Source organism: Corvus kubaryi, unplaced genomic scaffold (assembly GCF_017639235.1).
Source record: "Corvus kubaryi isolate FWS band 111438036 unplaced genomic scaffold, C.kubaryi_AGA036_p1.0 37361, whole genome shotgun sequence".
NCBI lineage: Eukaryota > Metazoa > Chordata > Aves > Passeriformes > Corvidae > Corvus > Corvus kubaryi.
In genome coordinates this window covers 3,664,522-3,687,457 of record NW_024581118.1, presented here as the reverse complement: position 1 = coordinate 3,687,457, position 22,936 = coordinate 3,664,522, and the positions used below count along the sequence as shown (strand labels likewise).

At 41.0% G+C, this 22,936-nt stretch overlaps 1 protein-coding gene across 2 annotated transcripts in view; it reads left to right on the top strand.

Moving 5' to 3' along the window:
- Window positions 1-22,936, top strand: part of COP1 (COP1 E3 ubiquitin ligase) — a 124,503-nt gene that overhangs the window by 20,100 nt on the left and 81,467 nt on the right. For both annotated transcript variants that reach the window (XM_042033833.1, XM_042033832.1), the window contains exons 7-11: window positions 3,594-3,653; window positions 5,468-5,544; window positions 10,522-10,579; window positions 14,099-14,213; window positions 17,641-17,776. In XM_042033833.1, coding sequence (XP_041889767.1) covers window positions 3,594-3,653; window positions 5,468-5,544; window positions 10,522-10,579; window positions 14,099-14,213; window positions 17,641-17,776 — 446 coding nt within the window. The remainder of the gene's footprint in view (window positions 1-3,593; window positions 3,654-5,467; window positions 5,545-10,521; window positions 10,580-14,098; window positions 14,214-17,640; window positions 17,777-22,936) is intronic.

The window sequence follows — 22,936 nt, the reverse complement described above, 5'->3', positions numbered from 1 at the left end:
TGGCTTTATGTGTCTGGGAAGATGATGTTCCCTCTGGTAATAGACACTGTTCGTGTGGACCTATGGTGTGTATTGTGATGACTGCACAGGGAGTCTGGATCAGAGCCTTGAAGGTGTGTGACTGAACATAATATGGGCTGTGAGCTTCCAAAAAGCGTGAATCCACTCTGCTGTTTAAGCTGCTTGTTAGAATAGTGCTGCTGATTTTGCAGTATTTCTGCAAAAAATAAAGGAGAAAATAACTCCTGCTGTTCTGTTTGTGCTTTTTCTAGAATTGGAAAGACAGTTGGTCAAGGCTCTATGGTTCCTTCCCTTGTGCGTTTTTCTAGGCTGTGTCTGTGGCACTGGGAGGCTCTGCTGAGCTTTTAGCTTTTTGCAAACACTTAGAACTGGCACCAGGAGACCCAGTCAGGACTGCTTGTTGTCCGTGCTGTACAAACACAAAGCAGGAAGTTGCTGCCTCCCAAGAGGCTCTCCCTCCAGGAAAAACAGGAAGCTCCAGGATGAAACCTTAGTGCTGTACCCAGATATGCTTGTTAGTAGATGGCCAACCAAAACCAAAATGACCCTGACCTGGTGTTTAGCATTGTGTAAGTTCTTGGTAGCTTCTTGACTTGAAAGTCTGAAATCCCTTTTCCAGGATTATAAAAAAGTTTTGAGGTCATAGCTTTTCTTTTGTACATATGCTCATGTGTGAAAAATGGGACCAGAGTGTTACACACCTGCTTATTGTAGTTCACTCTCTGGAGTTGAAATTATGAGGTTTAACCACTGAATTAAGGACCTTCTCCTTGTCCATGTTGGCCTTTTCATTTCTAGGAAAGCATCTGTGTCTGAGAGTTCATACTGTGTGCTTCTCTCTTAGCATACATTTCAGTGTTCATTGGAAGTGCTTTTGCTGACTTAATCCAAAGTCTGACAGGCGTGATTCTGCCCATCACTGGGACAGGACTTGGCTTGCTTTCTGTGCCCAATAGTGAAAATTAAATTAGAGGCCCTTAAATCTGGATATACTGCAAGAAGTATAATTCATTTAGCTTTCCTTAAATGTCCCTCAAAGGCTGACAATTATAAATCAGTAGTCTCATTTTTCAAAGTTTAATTGGAATGAATGTGGATTGATTTAAGGTCTTTGATAGATTAAAACACTTAACTAACATACCAAAAAACCCCAAAGGTTTCAGTGTGGGCATTAACTTATTTTATGTTGATGGCATGAGAAGACTCCCTCCTAAAATAAGCATGACACACTCTTGCCTGCATTTTAGAGCTGCTACTGTTGGGTAAGTTTATGGTAGGTTGTAACTAGAAGGAAGAATTGGTAAATAAAGTCCCAGATCTCATGCTCTTGGTTGTGTGCAATAGTTAATGAAAGCTGGCCAATAAAAGGTCTCTGCTCTTGTTCCTATAAAAAGTATCCTGTTTATGTGATGTCAGCGACCATCAATTATTTTTCAGATGTCCAGTTTGGCTGTGAGCCAGTACATTGTAGAATAGCTGATTTCCTCACTGTAATTTTGGAACTTGTAAGTGGTTTTGTAACTTCTTTTTAAATGGGATTTATGAGTGTGGGGGACTAATGGTATTTGCTAGAGCTGAGTTCAGGCAGGACCCCTGCTGTGCAAGTGTCACTTAGCTTTACCACTAATCTTGGAGTTACAGCACCACCTGCTATTCTTGCTGTAGGTTCCGAAAGTGAAAATGGAATTATCTGTTATGGTGTAGTGATTTGTAAATTATCTGTGGCAGTCTAGTTCTAAACCATTAAATTTCTGCTGTCTGTGCCTCAAATTAAATGTAAACTGAAACCTTCAGAGTACAGAGATTAGGACACGTTTATAATGTCATCTCATTCCAAAGAAGCAGCCATGTTAGAAATAGGTGTGGGCCCAGCAGTCCTTCCTTCTCCTGTTTTCAGGGACAGAGGCTTTTGTTAGTGTTTAAAAGGAGAATTGAAATGGTGGATTATCTAATGTAGAGCCCACATATTTGGAATGCTTTACAATAAGAGGGGTTTTAATTGTGCTTTTTTGTTTAAGCAAAACCTTCTGACACTTAAAGGATTGAACTTAAGCACTTGAGTGAATAAGTTTTCAGGAGTAGCTTGCCAGATATTCTTTGGAATATGTCATACTAAGAGTAATATGTCTTGCCAAACTAGTTATTTTGGATTTGGGCAGTTTAATATTCTGTTGTAAAGCTGAAAGTACAAAAATTTGTTTTGTCTTTGGAGAATGTGTTGTGCGTAAGCTTTCAGTGGACTTAAATCAGCAAATGCTTCTGGTCACAGGCCACATTGCTGGTTGTCTGTAAATTTTACTGGGAGCTCAGGAGAGTCAGGTGGACTTCCAGTTCTCCATCTATTTATTTCATTTCTGTGTCTCAGTGAAGCAGACTTGCACTGGAGCTGAGTTTTGTCGGTTTGCGTCCAGACTTGGAGTTCTCACCCAGAGCAGCGTGTGTGTGTTTGGGCCCTGCAGGGCTGGGTATAGGCTCTGTGGGTGTTGGGGTGGGACCTACCTGCTGAATAAGCAGGTAAGTAGATGATGTCCTTGCTTAGGTGTAAACAGTTGTCAAGTCTGTGGCTTCAGTAACTCGAGGTGAGCAAAGCCACGTTGCTGACTGACTGAAAACCTGGAAGATGTTGCATGTGGCACAAGGAAGGGAAAGGAAATGTTGGCTGGTGAGAGGGGAAGTCTTCTTCCGACCCTTTCAGGTATAGCCCTCAAATTGACTCGAGTATATGGTGTAATCCAAGGTAAGTACCACACCTTTGGAAGAAGTGATACCTTGATACCATGTGGTGCTTGCTCAGTGCCAGGAGCAAATCTTGCTCTGGTCATAATGGGTTTTTTCCAATCCAAAAACTTAATGACAAAGTTTAAATGGGCAAGTGACAGGTTAACAGCTAGGATGAGAATTAGTCTTAATACCTTTTAGCAAAATATTTTGTCTTTAGTTGAAGGGTGAAATGATCATGTTGTTCATGGTGGGTTTTTTTCTAATTGTGACAGTTCAAGGAGGAATGGTTTTAAAGTAAAAGAATGTGGGTTTTGATATTAGGAAGACATTCTTCCCTGTGAGGGTGGGGAGGCCCTGGCACAGGGTGCCCAGAGAAGCTGTGGCTGCCCCTGGATCCCTGGAAGTGTTCAGGGCCAGGGTGGACAGGACTGGGATAGTGGAAGGTGTCCCTGCTTATAGCAGGGGGTGGAATGAGATCATCTCTAAGGCCCCATCTAACCCAGACCACTTTGTGATTCTATACTCGGTGTTTACAAGCCAGTTACACCTTGCCTGAGAGATGTTAGAGGAGCATAACAGTATTACTTTGGATAATGTGGGTCTCTGTGATTGACATCAAAACACCTCATGCTCTCCTTTTGCATTGTTGCTAAATAATAAGCTTTGTCTTGAATCTGGTTTATGTGCACACTTAGGTTAATCTGTGCATTTGAACTTCCTGCCTGGTGACTTTTGAATTGTGTAGCACACCAGCTAAGATAGTTCAGGTTCCTCTCTGGAAAGACTGTAATTTATCTTGGTGCTGGTGCAGTGCAGATTGATTTAGACTTCTCCCATTCTCTTATCCACAGCAATTGGAGCAGATCCAGAAGGAGCTAAGTGTTCTGGAAGAAGATATTAAACGAGTAGAGGTGAGGTGCCCAGACATTGTTCTGACTCTGGCAATTTTTCATTTTCATCAAGCTGTCTGCCTTGCTGTGAGGCTGCTGGGTTAAATTTATGGCATTTAAGTCAGTAATGGGAAAATGAACAGATGATGCTCTTTCTTTAATTTGTTCATTTAGTTGATGTGTTCAGGCTGCAGTTTGGTAGCTCTTATATAATCATTTCTTTGTAGTAGTAAGTATTTTAGAGTAGTTGCTAGAAATCAGCAGCTGGCATATTGATCAGAACTTAAGATTTTTGTATGTTGCAGTGTTCTGCACAGGCTGTTTAAATCTGAGCAGCATGCAGGTCTTAAAATGGGGAGGTGTTGGGGATTCACAACAGGATTGTTATGGAGAGACTGGCCAGGAACAAAACCAGCTCCTGCTGCATGTCAAAACTGATTCCTGCTACCTCCTGATACAGTTCTCTTAATTCCTTAATGATGGGAATCTCTTGACATTTTTGCTAAGAATTATTCTCCAAGAATTTGTAAACCCATCAATGCAATCCTGTCTTCATTGAGTCTTTAGGTTCCTCTTTGGTCCTTTCCTGTAATCATTCTAGTGTTTAATCCTGGAGTAGGAAGCTGGTGTTTCAGAATACATCAGACTGCCACCTCTCAAAATACCATTCCCTTAAACCTTTTTGGGAATCAGTTTGCCTGTTTGCTTCTCGCTTCTTGCTCACCTTGAGCAGTCAGCATGTGTTCCCAACTACCTCCCAAAAGCTTTTGAGATTTCTTCCCTCAATTAATATGTGCGCTGATGAATTGGCAAAATATAAATATGACTTGACAACTGCCAGAATTTCCATTTATCTGATAGCTATTTGGAATTTTTTCAGACCTCTTTTCCTAAATGTTTCTTGGCTTTGGTGAAATAAATATACCTTAGCATGTTTTCTTCAGACTGGTAAAATAAGCCTTGAGCTCTAGGAGAAACTGTTCCCAAAAGCTGTGGGATCCCTCAGAGAAGAGCATCCAGCTACCTGCTTCTCTGCTCTTTAATCAGGCATTTCAGTGGGCTGCTGCTGGGGTATATTCCTGGGGTGTGGTGGTGACCTTGCCTTTGACCTCTCAAGCCTGGGATCTCTCTTCTCACAAATATCCTTCTTTCTACCTACCAACTAATAGGCACCTAGTGGGAATTTGAAAGCCCAAGTAGTAATTGTCCTGAGAATGCTTTGCCCCTCAACTAATGAGCTGCTGCATCCTGCATAGCTTCCATTTCCCAAACAGATGAAAGACAGTCTCACACTGGGTACACAGCAGTGACTTAGTCTGGGATGGACAAAGCCAAGTTTATGTGTGAAGTTTGTCTCTTGTGCAGCTGTCCCACAGAGGATTGATAGATCCTCTTTTAAGTCTGTGGCACCACCTTTGCCCTGTTGCTTTGTGGCTGTTCTTGCCATGACCCATATCCAGCTTTACTTTCCAGTTGTGAAGGCTGTTAGATAAGTTTGCACATATCTCAGAAATGCAGTTACAGCTTGCTTGTTCTGTGTGTTTAAGGGAGATGGGTTAGAGGCAATTGGATGAGAACCAAATCTGTTGGGTTTTTTGGAGTAGAAGCTCCAAAACTGCCACTCTTGAAGCACTGAGTGCCACAGCTGTAAGATTTTTGAAACTCAATTGGAATGATAACTGAAAAAAATTGAAGAAAATCAGTGTTATGTCAGGGATAGTAAAGATTTTTAGGTAAGAGCTGAGTAAAATGAGGAAAACACCAGTACTCTGTGAACACATGTATTAAACGTGCGTGTTTTGTCAGTTCTGATGTGACATGGCTTTCTGTTTCAGGAGATGAGCGGCCTGTACTCCCCAGTCAGTGAGGACAGCACGGTGCCACAGTTCGAGGCTCCCTCACCTTCACACGGGTATGGAGCTTGCAACTCAACTTGCATTTCAAGCTGTGCATGTTGCACTCTGCTTGCTAGTGCTTTCGAAGCAGTGCCCAAAAGACAAGCAAAACTGGGTTTTAAATGCTGTACAGTATTTTCCTATTCTGTTTCTGATTGGTATAAACTTTATGTGAACAAAGAAGTGAAGAAAAAGCCATCTAAGTCTGCATTTGGGTGAAGAATCTGCTCTGAACCAGATGCCATGGAAAACTGATGGCTTTAAATGTCATGTGAATTAGTAAACTTGAGTCATAAGCCTTTGCCATGGAATAAAATGTTACTGTTATTTATATGCTGCCTTTTCTGAACATTGTGCAGTTCTGCTTGGCATATGAAAGGTCTTAATTTTGTGTGATATTGGAGTCCTCTGGCTTCCCCAGTCAGCATGAATAGCTAAAGGTATGGGCTCAGATCAAAATTTAAAATGTACAGCCTAATGATTCTGTTTATCTGCTGTCTGTGTTGATTTAATGAAATGCCTTTCTAATAACCTAATTTCAATGTGTACTTTTGTCTGGAATATCGCATAGTCTGGTTTCTTGATGATAATATTGCAGATGCTTCTTGTATTCGAGTTGTAAGTGCCAGAATTTGAAGTGCTCTACTTTACAGGTGTGTCTTTTGGTGGCAAGAAAACTCTTGATTTCAACGGGGCCGAGTTGTGTTATTAAGTGATCATCTCTGCTGTCTCTTAGAAGTAGAGTTCTCTAAACTGTCAGCTTCTGTTACAAAATGGTACTGGTAGATTTTTTGCCTAATAGCCCAGAAGTAAAAAACGACCAGATTCCTTCCCCTAGAGAGATGTAGACACGGTGCTGTGGTGAGGAACCCAGCAGTATTGTCTGGGATTTCCTACTGAGATGCTATTTCTGGACACAGAGAGCAGTATCTCTCATATTTCTGTGAAGCTCTGACTGGCCCTGAGGGAAAGGATGGGAATACAGTCACAATGGATGGGAACAGCATTTCTAATTCAGCTCTTCTGTGCCTCTTTAATTCTCTTTGGGTGCAGATGTGTTTCTTGATATGGGGTATTCTGTTTTGCTAAGAAGCAGTTTTGTGAAACTGAGGAGATTCTTGTCAAGTTCTGCTACTTTTCTGGTTATTGGCTATTAAACAGATTGGTTTTGCTCCGTGGCACTGACGCTTGGGATAAACTTGAGCACCGATTGGGCTTGGTATGTTAGATGTTGGATGCCTTCAGGCCGAGAAACCTTTCTCTTTTAACAGAAGATTGTACTTATGAGTCAAAATGTATCTCTCTTACTTGACCTAAGCTAACAAACAAGCCCCCAAAGAACGTTTTTGTCTGTTGAAGGCTGGAATAACATTTTAGTAAAAGAGTTGAGGGGGGAATGGACTGTGGTGAGAGCTACACTGGTTTCCGTCTACTGAGAATTTCTTAATATTCCTCTATGCCTATTTATTTCATGTCCTAGGGGTCAGTCAGTCTCAGTTCCTGCTTTTGAAGATGTGAGATAGCATCAAAAATATTGCAGTGCTTTGTGGATTGATGTGCTTCACCTGGGGGTCTGCTGGGAGGTGGCAGTGGGTTGGAGCCATGATGGGTGCAGAGACCATGGGCTCTTTCTTAGCTGCCTTCTTATGCCTGTCTGGCTCCATCCTGGCTGTGTCTTGAACTTTTGGGTTTTCCCCCTGGTACAACATGCCAGGGGTGTGATAATTGCATATTTAGGTGTGTGCTAGGGGATGTGGCATTGCCTTGTTCTCTCTGCTTTAGAAGACCCCTTAGCTTTTTCTCGGTGACATTCCTGCATTGAGAAGTAGCCTTGAGTGGTAAAAGAGAAACCAGTATGTGAAGGAATGTCTGAAGAGGCATCAGTTGTTGCCAGAAGTTACTCCTGTAACTTCTATCCCCACCCTGTCTCGACAGTTTTGTATAATTCAAGTAATTGCATTGGTGTGAATTACCATCAGTTAGATTCCAGGAATGTCTACCACTTGAAACTAATTTTATTTTCAACATTAAGGGTAAGTTTTGAAGAATTACCTCAGCAACATTTCTCCTTGGCAGGAATGCTGCAGAACAGCTGATTGGAGTTTTAAAATAGGCTGACTTTTTTCACTTCTCTTAACTGAAATATTTAATCTCAAGTGCATTTTAGAGATGCCATGAGCCACTAAGAGTGAAATACAAACATAGTTGGGGATGGATTCACTTCCATGTTAAAATTATATTGAACTTGCGGAGACTTATTAGCTTATCAGTGAATTAAAATGGTGTATTTAAATCAAAATATAACTTAACATACTTAACACACTGCTAATGAAATATAATTGTATAACACTTTCCTAATGTGCCTTATAAATAGTACAAGGTTATCACAGACTAGTGCTGAGATGAAGAAAACTTCTTTAGCCTTTGAATTTAAAGTTCAAGAAAATAGAGTTCTTTGGAATTCAGTTTTATCTGGTCTCTGGTGACTTGCCCTTATTCATCTGCTTCCTCTAAATCACAGGCTTGCTTCATTAATTTTCTGTTTCTTTTCATTGTTTGTAGCTTTTTTCCTCTCCATTCTTAACATCTTCAAAATGTGAAATTACTTTGCCTCCCCCCAGCTTCCTTCAGAAGTTCTTTAGCAAAAGAACCTAGCCCAGCTATGATGTTCAGTACATCCTTGTCTGCAAGAAACACGTGTTTTCTCTTGTGCCTACACAGGGGATGATGAAATACTAAATTGGGTAATAGCACAGTGCTTGTTTACAGCGTTGCATATTGCTTGCTTCGTATACTAATAGAGAACAAGAGGGGAAGAAGAAGGGAAGAGAACAAATAGTTCTGTGCGTGGATTTCTGAACAGGCGCGCGTGCTTTGTGCTCCCAGTAAATGGTGCGAACAGAAGGTAGGAATGAGCAGCTTCCCTGAGATGTTATCCAGGGCTAATAGCAATAACAAACTATCCCTAATAGGAGTTTGAGGGGAAAATTCTGGTTTAGGAATGAGTTGCTTGGTAACTCTGACTCAGTTATTGAAATCCTGATCCTCCTTCCCCTCCATTTGTTCTAATTACCTCCTCCCATCCCTGTAATGGGATTTATAGTCTGTGGATTGCCTTGTTTTTTGTTGTTGTTGTTCTGGGTTTTTAAATGTCATATCGGTGTAGCTGAATTTCCAAACTGAACCTGATGTTACAGCTTTTAAAGAAGAACTTGGAGGGCACTTCTGTAATTTTCTGGTTACTTGCTTCGTGTTTGTTGAAAGGAAGAACATTCAAGCACACATGAGTTAACTCAGCTATAGGCACTGCACAGAAATGTCTTTGAATTTGTACTCTGGTTGGGGAGATGACGTCTGCGCCCTTGAAGGCTTTACATCACCAGACAACCTGCAGCAGAACGAGACCAGACACTCTAAGTCTGTGTGTTTTGCTGTTAATTGCTGCTGTACCTGTCTCAGAGTGGAGTACTTTTTCATCGCTTTCCAGCTGAATGTGTTATTCCTGCGGTTCCTGGCAGGATCTGCTGTCCCTGTTTCATTATTTCATGAAGCCACATGCTAATTTAAAGTTCATTGTCCCCAGCCATGCCTGAAACAGCTCTGCTGTTTTCTCCCGTACAATAGCTTGCAGCAAATAATGATTTTCATCCCTCAGATTTTTCTTTGTTTTCAGCTTTTTGTCTTGCCTAGAACCGAAGTCAAATCAGTCTCATTTTCCAAGTTAATTTTTTAAGTCTCACCAGTGGTTATGTCTCATCTTCTGTTTCCACTCCCCTCCACTTACAGGGGAGCTTGAAAACATTCAGAGAAATAATTAAGCACTGCTGTACCATTGGTTCATTCTTCTAGATTTACAGGTGCCCTGCCTGGCATTTCAAGCAAACCAATTTATTTATGACCAAGGTTCTCAAGTTCACACATAAGTTCTGGCAACTGTTACATAAGCAGCAATAGGTACACTCATCTTTGACAAAACTAGGACCTATAGCACTGCTCTAGGAGCTTTTTAAAGAAACCTTCAGCTTCCCCAGGCAATGCTTAAAATCTAAGGTTATGTCATAAGAAAGACTGTGAATAATGAGAATAATGAGCCCAGATAGTTTCTTCTCTGTCCAAGTCAAATGACACAGCAGAAGCAAGGCAGATGAAAAGATTTTTTAGAAACAAATCATGGTTATTTTCATAATGTGTTCTGCATAATCATTGTGTTCTAATATGCTAATCTTTACCTGTCCTGGAAGTATATGGAATTTGAGTGATAAATGTGCTTTAATCTGGCTCTGGTGTCTTACTGTGGGAGCTGAATTTTTTGCCTGTATGTCCAAGAACACTGAACCACCTGTTTTCTGCTGGGATCAGGAGATCTTTCTGCAGTTTTGAAAGTTAAATTCCACTGAGTTTGCATGTCTATGCTGTGTTTTTAAAACAGTGATTTAAAGGGTATGTTGTGTGATTATAGATACTATACTGTGGTGTAGTGTTTTCTAATAATAGTAATCCTGGCTGTCAGTATTTTGGTTTTTTAGTTTATTTCTGTATTTCCTTAGTTGTTTCTGTTTAAACTAGTGTCTGTCTTACACTGATTTCTTTAGCTTTTCCCTTTCCAGTGTTGATTCAAATGCCAGAGCATTAAACTTCTTTTTTCTATCATTTTTTTTAAGGAGTTTTAAACCAATGGTAGCATGTTATTTTCAGAATGTCTTGTGCTGCATATTTCATACAAAAGATATGCTTTTGCATTCTAATTAGAAATTATTCGACTGCACTACACATAATTGTGTGTGACAGCATTCTGCTCTAGGAAAACTCTATTTAAAAAAAAAAAAATCTCTCCTAAAACCCCAAAAAAATATAACCTTGTGTTCCCTGTCTGTAAAATGGATTTCAAAGGCAAGTATGCTGCAGAGTGTCAAGGGGGGAATAGCAAACAGGTTAAAAATGATAAAGGATGGCTGTGCAGTGGTTTAAGCAGACTATTTCGTTTATTTTTGCAGTAGTATTATTGACTCCACCGAGTATAGCCAGCCTCCAGGCTTCAGTGGCAGTTCTCAGGTAAGATAATATATCTGTCTGCACGGGGGGACGGGAGAGTGAATGTGGAGGTTGGGCAGGGTTGAGGTGCACCTTCATCCATCTCCAGAGCACCGGTCAGCTGGAGCCTTGAAAATGCTTTTAACTGGTTGTATGGGCAACTGCAGCTGTAGGAATGATTGTGCCCAGTTGTGTGAGAGACTTTGTGTGATGTATTTAGACATCTGAGACTTATTTCTTAAAGCTGACTCTTCCATGGAAGAGGGGATACAGTTTGCTCTGCATCTCCTATGTGGGCAGCCCTGGGGAAGGGAGGTAAATCCCTGACCCTTTGCATTGGCTTAAATAGCTGTAGATCGAGCTTGACTTTCAAAACAAAAAAAACCTGCCTTGCACAGTTACATCGTTTGTCCTCATCAGGGCCTTACAAACCATTATAAATTCATCTAGAGGGTAAAAAGTTGCATATAGAGTGGAGCTGTTTGGCAGGCAGCCTCCAAACTGTCTGATCTGCAAGGCCTCCCGAATTCCAAGCAGCACTGCTGTAGTCTGGCAGCTCAGAGGGATTCAGCTGGGCTGGGAAGCTGTCACTGATACCCAGCTCACAGTCCCAAAAAGGTGAAACAGTTTTCATTTGGGCAGATGGACTGTTGGTCACATTCCAGCTGTGCCTTGGGTGCTCTCTGGTGGTGGTGGACTGCCCCTGGCACGCACCAGCATCAAACTGGTAAATTAACAGGTTGAAGTGCTGTTGGATCTTACTTGATGTAAAGAAAAAACCACCTGGATTTTGAGCTGGTGCACATATATGTTTGCATGCAGGGTTTTGGGTTTGAAGCTGTGTAACTAACTGGTAATTAGAAAATTCTGTCTATTAGTCTGTGGGAAAATGCTTGTGGTTCCTGCTACTCTGGCCCTTGGAGGATTTTGCTGGAACAGAGTGTTGTAGTTCTACCGCATTTCAGAGGGCAGGTGAAATGCGGATGGGGGTTTTATGTTCAGGACTCTGATGTGCTATGGTGTATTTGTTCTCCACTGACACTACTTGTCTCAGTAGTTCCTATTTCAAAGCCAAAATTGATAGCATAGCTATCCTGCTGGTGAGCTCAGAAAACAAACAACCTAGACTTTCTAGTCATTCTGTATGACAGCCTTATTTGTGTGAGAATAATCTTTTTTGTCCTCAAATGCGATTTCTTGTCCTCAAGAGTGCAAGATCTGTGCTCTCAAGTACAAATTTTCAAATTAAACTTTAATATATGTTTGGATGGGGAGTTCAAAGAGAACTCTTGAAGTTAAACACTTCTGTTCAAAGGTAGTCTAATTTCAGGAAGACTTTGCCATAAAAGTAGTTTTAAGAATATAAAATAAATTGGGAGGGTTTTCCCTAATTGTCAGTCACAGCAAAAATCATATATTGGGCACTGCTGGCAGCAAGGGTTATCTAGGATGGACAGCAGAGCTTTCTTTCTCAATATAATTACTTTGTGCATTGCCCACAGACATGTTGTTAGGGAAGAATTTATATACCACAGAGCTCTAGGACACTTCTCTTCCAGAAGCTGAGCTTCAGAAGTAAATGGTGGACAAGTCACTGAGGCCCTGGGCAATTCTGCAGGTAGTATTTAATGGCAGTACCTTTTTTCTGCTAGAAATAAGGAGCTTGTGTGCAGCTATGATGCTTTTTCACAGTTGTTAGAGGACTCTTTAAGAGTATCTGATGGAGTTCAGACAGTAAAATCACTCTTGATAACAGAGGAATCCAAACTAATATCCTCAGCTAGGGCAACCATAGTAGTTTTAGCCATCGAATAAAAATTGCTTGGGTGTCTTTTCTCTCTTCCCTTATTTTTTCCTCCTGTTGCCCAGTATTGCTTAGAAAGTAGCCACGGATCAGGCTTCATAGAAACTGAACATCTGGTTTTGGGCAAAACTTGAGCAGATTGAAATGTTTAGCTGGGGGTGGTCTGATGACAATGGGCTAGTGCCCCTTGCTTGGTTCTCAGCACAGCTGGGTTGCCATGTTGCCAGCCTGAGACCTGCTCCAGTGAGTGGTCTTTCTTGGGAGACCCAGCAGGCAAACTCTTACGTGATTGATTCCATCTCAGTGTGGACTGATCTGGCAGATCAGGCGTGGGTTTGGGTTGTATCGCTCATCATGGCTCAGGCAGCTTGCCTTAACTTGAGACTGAAGCCGTTGTTCTTTGCCTGAAGTTGTCTCGAGCCCACATCACTACTGATGTGCTGAGAGAGACTGGAGGCATTGCAGGCTGGCACACAAAAATTATAGGAGGAGGCTACAGAAGTGTTCTATTGAGCGTTTTTTAAAGATGTAACGTTTTAGAAAATGGTACTTGAAAGGTATTGATGTAGGAGCACTTCCCAGTGTTGTGTGTTGAGGTTGGAGCTGCTTTTGGGGTGAACAAGCTGTGAAGACCATAGGTGCTGTCACAGGCAAGCGTGAGCCACGATGTCAGTGTGTGGCTTCGGGTGGGAAGTGGTGACTTGGGGGATTCACTGCTTGGGGTTTGCTTTTTTCCTAGAATGTTAGATTGCTTTTCGTACAGGTACAAACAAAATTTGAGTGGGCTGTAAACTGATTTTGTTCTTGTTGGCTTGGTAGGTGGCTGTAATGAGAACAGGCTGTTCTCCTGCATGGATTGAGGGGGAGTTGTACACGAAGTGGGTTTTGTCAGTGCCATTGAGTAGCATTATGGGCCTTGTACTTGCTCAGGGTTGTTGTTCATTAGGGAGTTTGATGGTTCTTAAATCTTTTAAAATTTAGCTTTGAGGATGTGGTATGTGAGGCTTCTTAAATAGAAATTAAAGCAAGGAGCTCTTTGTGCTTCTTATGTTAGTAGAGGGTTTCATTCCTTTTCACGACTCGTGATTAAAATGGTAAGTACTGCATGTCCTGTGTTTCCTTCAGGAGGAAAGATTACTTACTTAGTTTAAATCCTTTGCTCCTACCTCTCACTATTACTGTTTGGGTAGGTTGGGAAATGGCTTTAGTGATGATTTTCATGAACTTCTTTTCAATTAACCTTTGAACTTCATGCTGTCTTTTACTTCTCTTTTTATTTGCTTAGTTTTACAGAGTTACTGAGTCGCTTCAAAAGAAATAATTCAGTAACTCATTAAAATAAACACCCCCTTCTCTTTTAATGAGCTGTCTGCCAGGGATCTGGGGAGTATTTGTTGTAGAGTCTGTTTGATTTGTGAAGCTGGAAGATGGCTTCTGCTGTCTATCTGAATAAATGCAAGACAGGGTTCCCCAAGGGTTGGGATTGCCTGTCCTGTGTGTGAGGCCAGAATCACTAAATTTGCTAAGGTTCTGAAAGCAGGGGTTTGTTTTTGTTACATTAAGGGGTGCAGCATAGAACCCTAAGAAATAACTCTTGACAGTGCCAAGATTCTTCATTTATTGTCATTTTACACTTCTGACCTATCGTATATATTGTTTAAAATTGGGTAAAATCTATGGAAGCGAAACCCAGGCCTGGCTTTAACTTTCTGAAGTGTTCTCCCTTCTCCCCTCAGACCAAAAAGCAGCCGTGGTATAACAGCACGCTGGCCTCGCGACGCAAGCGCCTCACGGCTCACTTTGAGGACCTGGAGCAGTGCTATTTCTCCACCAGGATGACTCGTGTCTCGGGTGAGTGCTTGTGCAGTGTTCCACTTCTGGTGGCAGGTACCTCTCGCAGAAAAGCTTTGCTTTTGAGAGAGCAGCTCGCACTTCTTCCTCGCATGAGAATGTGGCTGTATGTATTTGTGTCACTCAGATCATTCCCTTTTGCTATTCTTGACCAATCTTTGAAGTTGCTAAATTTGGAACACTTAATCCTGTCACTTTGGCGGGCACATGTATGGCTTTGTAATCCCTTACTGTGACGGGTAAAACCTACAATAAATAATTGCTCTGGTGCCTGTTCTGAAGATGAAAATGCCTGAAAGCAGAGGTTGAGTTGTCTGTCCACTAGATGTGGTATAAACCCAGTAGTTAAAAACACTGCTATTGAAATGCTACAGAGGTGTAAACATAAATGGATACATTCTCCTGTATTTAGCATGCAAGGGGACACTTGGAGGTTACCCTTTGTTGTCTAGATTGTGTCTTGGTTAACAAATAGCTTGGACTATAGAAGCTGACTGTGCAGCAGTGCTCTTGTCCCATGGGGCACACCTTAGATTTAAGGCTTGTTTTGAAGAATTAGAAGCTGTTTTCAAAGTTGCCTAGATTGCCTCATTCATAATTGACTAACAGTGTGACAGCAGCTATAGTAATTGTTGCCTACTGTATCCATGGGTCTTAATTACACACAAGACCCTCTTAAGAAATGAGAGGGTCAAATAGTCTTGAGGGTGAGGAGGGTTGTTCTGTAGCCCCTCTGGAGGGCAAACCAGCTTGGCAAAAAAAGCTTCAGGCAATGGACTGCAACAGGCAAGAGACTTGCACCACCAAGCTTTGAGCTGCAGCCCATATCGAGTGACAGACTGCAAGGAAAGCTGCCAGCCCTCAGGGGGTGGGAGACACCACTTAGGCACGAGAGGAAACCAGGCAGAGGTTGCTGCACCACAGGATCTTTACTTAAGGCAAGGACCAACCTCCCAAGGAACAGATCAGCAGGATTGCTGGGGTAGAAACCTCTGCTTTTTTCTTCTCCATGAATTTAGTTTCTGTCCCTTTAAAATAAATAAATAAAAAGTAACTTTAAAAATTCATTAATAAATGGCTCCAAATATAAAGGCTGCAGCATGTCTTAGGGGAGCTCACTCTTAGAAGTATTTAACATCTTTTACCTACTTCAGAGCACGGGCTGACTCAGTTCTCATGGTGCACAGCAAAATTATTTTAGCAAGGAATGCAGCACGTTGGGAGGTTACTTCAGCATCTGAAATATTGGAGGAGCACATTGCATGTGTCCAGCCAGATCCCTGTGGAGTGCTAGCAGGTGCTTTGCAGAATGCAGTTCTTCACAGATCACACTGAGATGTTGTTATGCAGTGCTATCTTGGTGATGCATAACTGTGTTTATGTAAAAATAAAAGTTATTAACCAAGGATAACAAATGGGGCTCTTCCCAGCATTCCCTTGTAGAGGGCATCTTTCTTCATAATTGGAACTATAAATATGAATGCAGTGAAACTGGTTTTTTGTATTCATATGTGTCAGCTGCACCAAGAGCGGAGGATTTGCAAGGGCAGGTTTTCTCCTAAATAAGGGGTAGCCTATGATACTTGATTAAGTTTTCCTCTCCTAAGTCATTCCTGCATTTTGACACATTTTAAATAGGATTTAATGTGGATTTAAAGCTTTTTGCAAGAAGTGCCTCTGATTGTTCGAGTAGGGAGTGGAGACTTAATATTACTGTAATTATCAAATGGCCTTGCACTTTGCCAGGGGAAGATGTCTTGAGAAATAATATTCGGTTTTCCAGGCCCATATAGAGAAAAAATTATAGAAGGTCTGTGTGCTTGATCTCTAAATGAGGGAAATGGAAGGGTGGCAGCTATTTGTCCCTATCACAGTGCTGAAAGAGAAAACAGTCTTTGAAAAACGCTGACTGATGTTTGTGTTGCTTCTCAGGCTTTTTTCTGTAGTGGTCAGGTGCTGGTGATGTTAATTTAGAGCATCACTTTGTTCATTTTGCCCCTTTTCATCTGTCTGCCATGGATAATGTATATGCTAGTACTCCAAACATGCTAATTACTAGCCTTCACTGTTCCTTTATATGATGAAACATTAAACACTGCATATAAGGGACACTTCAAAATGCCTGTAAGTGTAGAGATAATAATTTCTGATGGCAAGGAATTACCAGAGTGCAGAAATGATTATTCTCTGTGTTTTCCCACAAGAAATCACGGCTGGATTTTGCTTTTATAGATCAACCTCTCTTTTTTCACCCTGGTATTTCCAAGCCTTTAAGTAGATCTTGTTATTTCTTCATGCTGCTGATAAGGCTAGCTTAACTAGTGGGTGGAATGTGATCTCTGGGAGGGGTGGGGGTGTGTGGGTGGTTTCTCTGATGCTGGGGTGGAACAGGAGATGAGGTGTGCAGTACCTGTAAACCAGCAGTGTTAGCTGTAGGTCCCCTAAAATGCACTGGTGCAAAAAGAAAGGGAGGGTGGAAGCATTAGAGAAGGAGTATGAGAATTGCTGCAGATCTGGGGGGTTGTGATGAAGCCTGAAGGTGCTGCCTGATGTTTGGCTGTGGGTATGTGACAGTATTGGGAACCCAGATTTGCCTGTGAGGCATTGCTGTAAGTTAGGAATTTTTCCTTGCTTACAAAATACTGAAATTTAGAATGCTTTAAACAAAATTATGTTCCTACCAAGAAAAGTTGGGACTTCTGAGAAGTCAGTGAATGACTTTCAACTATCTACACTGCAATTTACTTTTAACTTTTGTAGTAAACTGTTCCATTTCCCACAGAATATATATCATCATTATTCAAGCTGGCTCAATTTCACCTTGTCTGCTGAAGGTCATAATTTTCACAAAACTTCTAGTACAGGGAGCCTTTTGGTTTCATGCTTGCCTTCATTCTCCAGCCCTGAAATGCTTCTCCCTTAGCTCTGTTGCTTTTGGAATAACAAGAGAAGTATTTTTTGCTAAAAGTATTTTGAATGTAATTGACACCAAATGTAAACATACCATAACAGATCAGGGAAAGGAATATACTTTCACCCCTGCTGAAAACTAGACATGTCCTTTGCAGTGCATTTCGATATGCTTGAAGGTTTTCTGTTAATAATCTATATGGCCCATGGGCTCTGAATGTGAATAAAATAAATGAGCTTATCAGGAAAGTTGTATTTGACTTCTAGGCAGATTCTCAGCATAGTAGGTTCACCCAGCATTTTATTTGTGGTCTGAAAAGCTCATAATGCCTTCAGAGAATGCTAGAGATGAGAGAGAGCCTGGTTTTGACCAAGTGTCCTCCCCAAATAACAAGCATCATGTGGAGACAAATACCTTGATTTTTCTTGATTTTTTTTTTTTTTTTTTTTTTGGTTTACTGTTGAGTTTACCTCCTTGCTCTGTTTCTGCCCCCTCCAATGTGACTGCCTCTTCTAGATGACAGCAGAACCACCAGCCAGCTGGATGAGTTCCAGGAGTGTCTGTCCAAGTTCACGCGCTACAATTCTGTGCGGCCCCTGGCCACGCTGTCCTACGCCAGTGACCTCTACAATGGCTCCAGCATAGTATCCAGGTAGGACACACTGTGGCTCTGGCAGCAGGCCATGGGCACGTGGGCTGCTGAGGCTCAGTTAATAGCCCATATGAAGCAAGTTATTGTTGGTACACCTGCTGCACTTAGCACTTGCTTCCCAAAAATCGTTTTGCCAATGTGTGACTGTGACTGTGTGTGATAAGTTTGTGACTGTCATTGGTCTGTGATGGCACTCAGGTATCTCAGCAGTACTTTTTATTCCTGTTGGTGTTGGTCAAGACCAAATCCAGAACCTTTGAGGTGCCAGTATCAGCAGCTGTTGTACGAAGCCTGTTGTCTTCATGCTAGCTTAGTTCTAAGTGATGCAGTTCTAGCATTTTAAAAATCAATCATCATGTTTGGTAGTCTTAAGAATCCGTGTTGGTTTTACACCACAGATCCAATCACAATGGCAAATATTAAAAAGCTGAGTTGTTTTTAGCTGTGATTGCTTGAAGTCTTGGTCTTCGGAAGCTGTTTGCGGTGCCGAGCACTAGTGAGGAGTGGTTGTGGGAAAGCCAATGCAACAGTTGCACTCTTGCCAGCAATTCCTGTGTATCCCACCTGTGCAGGGTGGCCATGTCCTGTGTACTGCTGCTGAAGCTCATCTGAGCCTCCTGTGGACCAATTTTGACACATAACTGGTGAAATGCTTTTGACTGTCTTTCAACAGGATCAGTTTCTTCTAGTTAGGTCCATGAACCAGCTCCCTTAGGGATCGGGCTGTAAGAGAGCACATGAACAGGCTGGGACTTGCCACAGCCCTGATCTTAAACTGGTTTCTCCCTACCCTGGGGGATTTGCTTATTTGTGGTAGTTTGTGCTTGGAGCTCCTTGGGGTGGAAAAAACGAGGGAATATGTTAACTAGGAAATCTTTCTGCATGGCATATGTGCAGGACCTGTTCTAGCTTCTTGCAAGCACGTCTCACTAATTTCAAGGCTGCTTCACAGCAGTCTCTTGAGAGAAGTAGCATCATCCCTGCTTTATATATGGGGAGCAGGAAATCCAAGGAGACCATACGTGAGAAAAAACATTATGTTGACAAGATAGATAGATTAAACTTGGGTTTTCTCACTTTTCATCTGGTGCCTTACAAAGGGGCCACACGGAGAGTGACAGAAGAGCTTGAGTATTTGGTGAGGGACCCCAAGAAATTTGCACTATGTGAAGAAATTGGAGGCATGTGTAGCACAGAGGACATTTTGTTTAAAGCAGCATTGATTCCTTAGCTACTGCAGTGTGTAGCAGGAATGTATAATGTCCGTCTTAGCCGGGGTCAGAGCACAGTAATCAGGGATCTGACGTACGCTTAACCTGCACTGATTGGGTTCACACCAGCTGCAATGAAATGCAGATGGGAATCTCACTGCAGTGTAGACAAACTTTCTCAGCTACCAGCTTCAGCACGGATTGGATTTTGCTCCTTTGCCCTTTCTTCTCCTTGACATTCTGCAAGAGCAGCATTTCTGTGGTATTTGGTTAGAAAATGCTGGAAGGACAGTAAATCACACTCCTGTTCGAAGGCATCCTAATTCTTGGGTGAAATATATGTTTGGAAAGTATGTGTGTTACTGTTATAATAAAGATACAGTGAGGCCTTCTTCCAGGCCCATCTTAGAATTGGTAATTAAGTGCATTTTATTGAAAAATAACTTGTTTTCCAAGTCAATGTTCTCCCCTGCTCATGCTTTTTATTTATCAAAGTGTTTGAGAAATTTTTAGGGGTTTTAGCATGTAGGCTGAGTAAGACAGTTCACATCTGAGCACATCCTTCAGTGCTTTGGTAAAGTAGCTTTGCTGAATGTGCTGCTCCTGTTCTTCTTGTTGGCTTCTGGCTATTCAAAGAGTTCTTGTAAAGTCAGAATTCGTTCATGGAGAATGTACACATCGTATGTGTCAGCCAGCACAGTCTGCTGTTCACCTTTTCATTTAAACTAACAGCCTCAAGTTCAGAGAGTCTGTGAAACTGAGTAAGAGCAGGTTTTAGGTATTCACAGATGAGCCAAATTAAGGTACTTATAAAGTGAAATTATGCTTTTAGAGTGTTGTGAAAAGTTTTATTATTTGGTCCACTGCACTGATCTTTAAAGGTTTTCCTGGGCATGCAGTAAGAAACAGTGATGAAATGGCAGAAGGTAAGTCTTGGAGTTTAGCTGTTGCTGTTGAGACAAATGGATTTAAATACCGAGTTAATACAAGACTAATACATAAGTAATCTTAATAAATTTTTTAGGAAGTATTTAAAGGGATATTTTAAGTATACTTAGGAATAAAAGCAGAATTGACCGGAAGTTAAACTTCCTTGCAATTAAATTTGGCTGGGTTATATTTTTTAAATAAGCTGCTGTTACAGATGGACAGAATACAAGAGTGTTTGGTTTGATTGTTTTAACCCTATGTGAAGTTCACAGACTGGACTCCAAAAGATCTGCTGGCTTAAACAGCTTTTTAAGATGTATTACCTTTAGGTTCACGGAGGAGAAAGATGTAAATGTTCCTTATCTGCAAAACATTGGTGTTTAGAAGTGAAATAAAATTGGGTTTATGCTAACAGGGTGAAAAGTGTAATCAAAGACTATGTACAAATAGGCTGAAAAAATCCTGGAACTGGGCAGCAGCACTACCCTCGTGAGGACCTTGTGGTAAGAATGTTTATGGATGTCTGGACTTACTGTGGACTAATAAAGTACTCTAAACATACGTATGTTTACTAAAATAAACTAAAAAAATTCTGATTAAATGTTCAGGAAAGCTCCAGTTGCCTTCTGGAATGAGGAGACAAACCAGGAAAATTCCAACCTTTTCTCCTTTTTCCTTTATTTTCTTCAAGAACAATAGATTATCAAGAAGAACGTTCAGAGAAAGAACATTTGAGGCTTTTCTATTGCAGGTTACTCAGTTTTGCTGGAACATCCAGGGGACTTCAGCACGCTTGCAGTATGAATGTGCATGTATCTCAATATGCTAAATGGCTTTTTAATGCACTCACTTCTCTTAAGTACAAAGTATTTACACAGTTTTCACAAGTATATTAAATTTTGTTAGAATTGGGCCAAGGAATAAATTTTCCATTTAATATGCCCCCAGACAGAACAGTTGTCAGAGCTTAACTTTCTTTCTCTCTGCTGGCAGTGGCAGTAAATGTAAAGGCTTTCTTTTAAAGATGAGTCTGTAAACTGCTGTGTTAGCATTACAATGATTTATGGAGAAAATTGCTTTACCACTGTCAGAGGCCTTAGAGAATAATGTGGCAGTCTTTCATATTTGAGAAAAAGAACAGGAAAAGCCAAGAAATGTACTACAACGAGATGTTTCTCTGAAAGCTGGGTATCAGAAAGCTGGTTCTCCCTGCTCCATGATTCCCAGCTCCTGTGGTTTGGGGGCTTTGTGTGGGTTTTTGTCATCGACTCAGACTTCAAATTCTTCTAGATTAGTTTACCATTTCTCTGAAAGATCTTAAAGTGACATTTTAAAGTTTTTGGATAGCTGATGCTAACTGTATCTAAAGGCTCAGTGATTTACAGAGAGGGAAATAAACAACTTGTGGTTTTGGCTGCAGAAGCTTTAGTGAACTCCTCTATTAAATCATGATCCAGTGTTCAAAAACTGCATCTTACCTGTAGTGTCCATTATTTTTTTCATTGCTTGCTCGTTATTCCATTGCTTCTAAGTAATGAACAAGGTGTGAAGAGGTATCTCTTAGCATCCAAACGGCACAATTAAGTCTGTTTCAAGATTGCATTTTTGTTTGTGTTCACCCTTTCAGCAACATGACCTGAAATCCTTTCTTCAAAGGTGAGCTTAAAAGAAAAAAATCTATTATGAGCGAGTTTTTTGTGTAGTCACTGAACAATTTAATTTTTCTGTTCCCTTTTTTACTTTGGACTACAATTTACTTGTCCATATAAATTCTCAGATCCAGACTTTAACAAGATACATTTTAGTTCTGTATCTACCACAAGAATTCTTTTTCTTCTTTTTTTAATTTTCTGTTCTTTTTTTTTTTTTTTTTTTTTTTTAATGCTTGGGCTGGCTAGGATTAGGTGAGCCATTATATTAAGTTTGTGACCAGCAGTGCTTCTTTATCTTGGAGGTAAATATAAATGAATGAAATGGAAGTGGGTTTATCCTTTACAGGATTATGTTTGAGTGCAGTACATGCTGCTCCTTGAGAAGATGAGAAATGAGGAGGGCTGGATTTTTCTTATAGCCTGTTAAATAGATTTTTAGATGGACTCTTATTTACAAGTGGCAGCTCAAAACTGTGGATGAATCTGTCTTATTTGAACTGTTCCCAAAAGTAGAAGGGAGAGAGAAATGCTTGGATAAAGAAAATTAAGTTGCAGAATTACCAAGGAAACTTGAAGTATAATTCCCTGAACCTACTTGAAGTTTGTGCTTCTCCTGTGGTTCTCTTACCTTCCTTCATCTGAAGTTTTGGCCTCTAGATGAGACATTGTCTGGGGCTGAAATGGGATTTTTGTTTAATTAGAGCTGAGTGAAGTGCAGAGCCTTTCCCTTACTTTCCCATCTTTCTCTGGAGTGCTGAACTGATATATTTCCTAGTTCATGGTTGTGGTCTGGGTTCCTTGAGCAGAAGCTAAATGTGACTTGTACCCAGTGAAAGGGTTATTCAGGGGTCAGCTCTGATCTCTGAATTCAGACTTCAGGGACACTCAGCCCTGTAACGTAGCCATCCAAGTCCCCAGGACGGGCTGCTGGTGCCAGCAGGGACTGACATCAGAAAAGAGCTTATTTGCTCTTTTCTCCAGTCTTGACCTGAAAAGTAAACCTTCTGGTGACCATGGTGTTGCTACAGAGAGAAGTTTTTTCTTTCATCAATATAAGGGATAAAACTTAAATAACTTGAAACTGGGAGGTTAATGAATGGAAGTGGCATGGCCACCAGTGGGACCTCATTTTTTTCCTACTAATTTCAGACTATTTTGTCATAGGAAGATCTTTTTCCCATTAAGCTCTCTTAGTACTTCAAACCTGTCTCCATCTGCGGGCAATTAGATGAGGCTTTTTAGTTGAATTTCAACTTATGAATTTTCATAAATGGTCTGTTAAAAGTATTGAGCAGTCTTTCGATGAATTTGGGAATTGGCTTTTAAACAAAATGTTTTGAACAGTGATTGTTCTTGAGGCTTTCCCC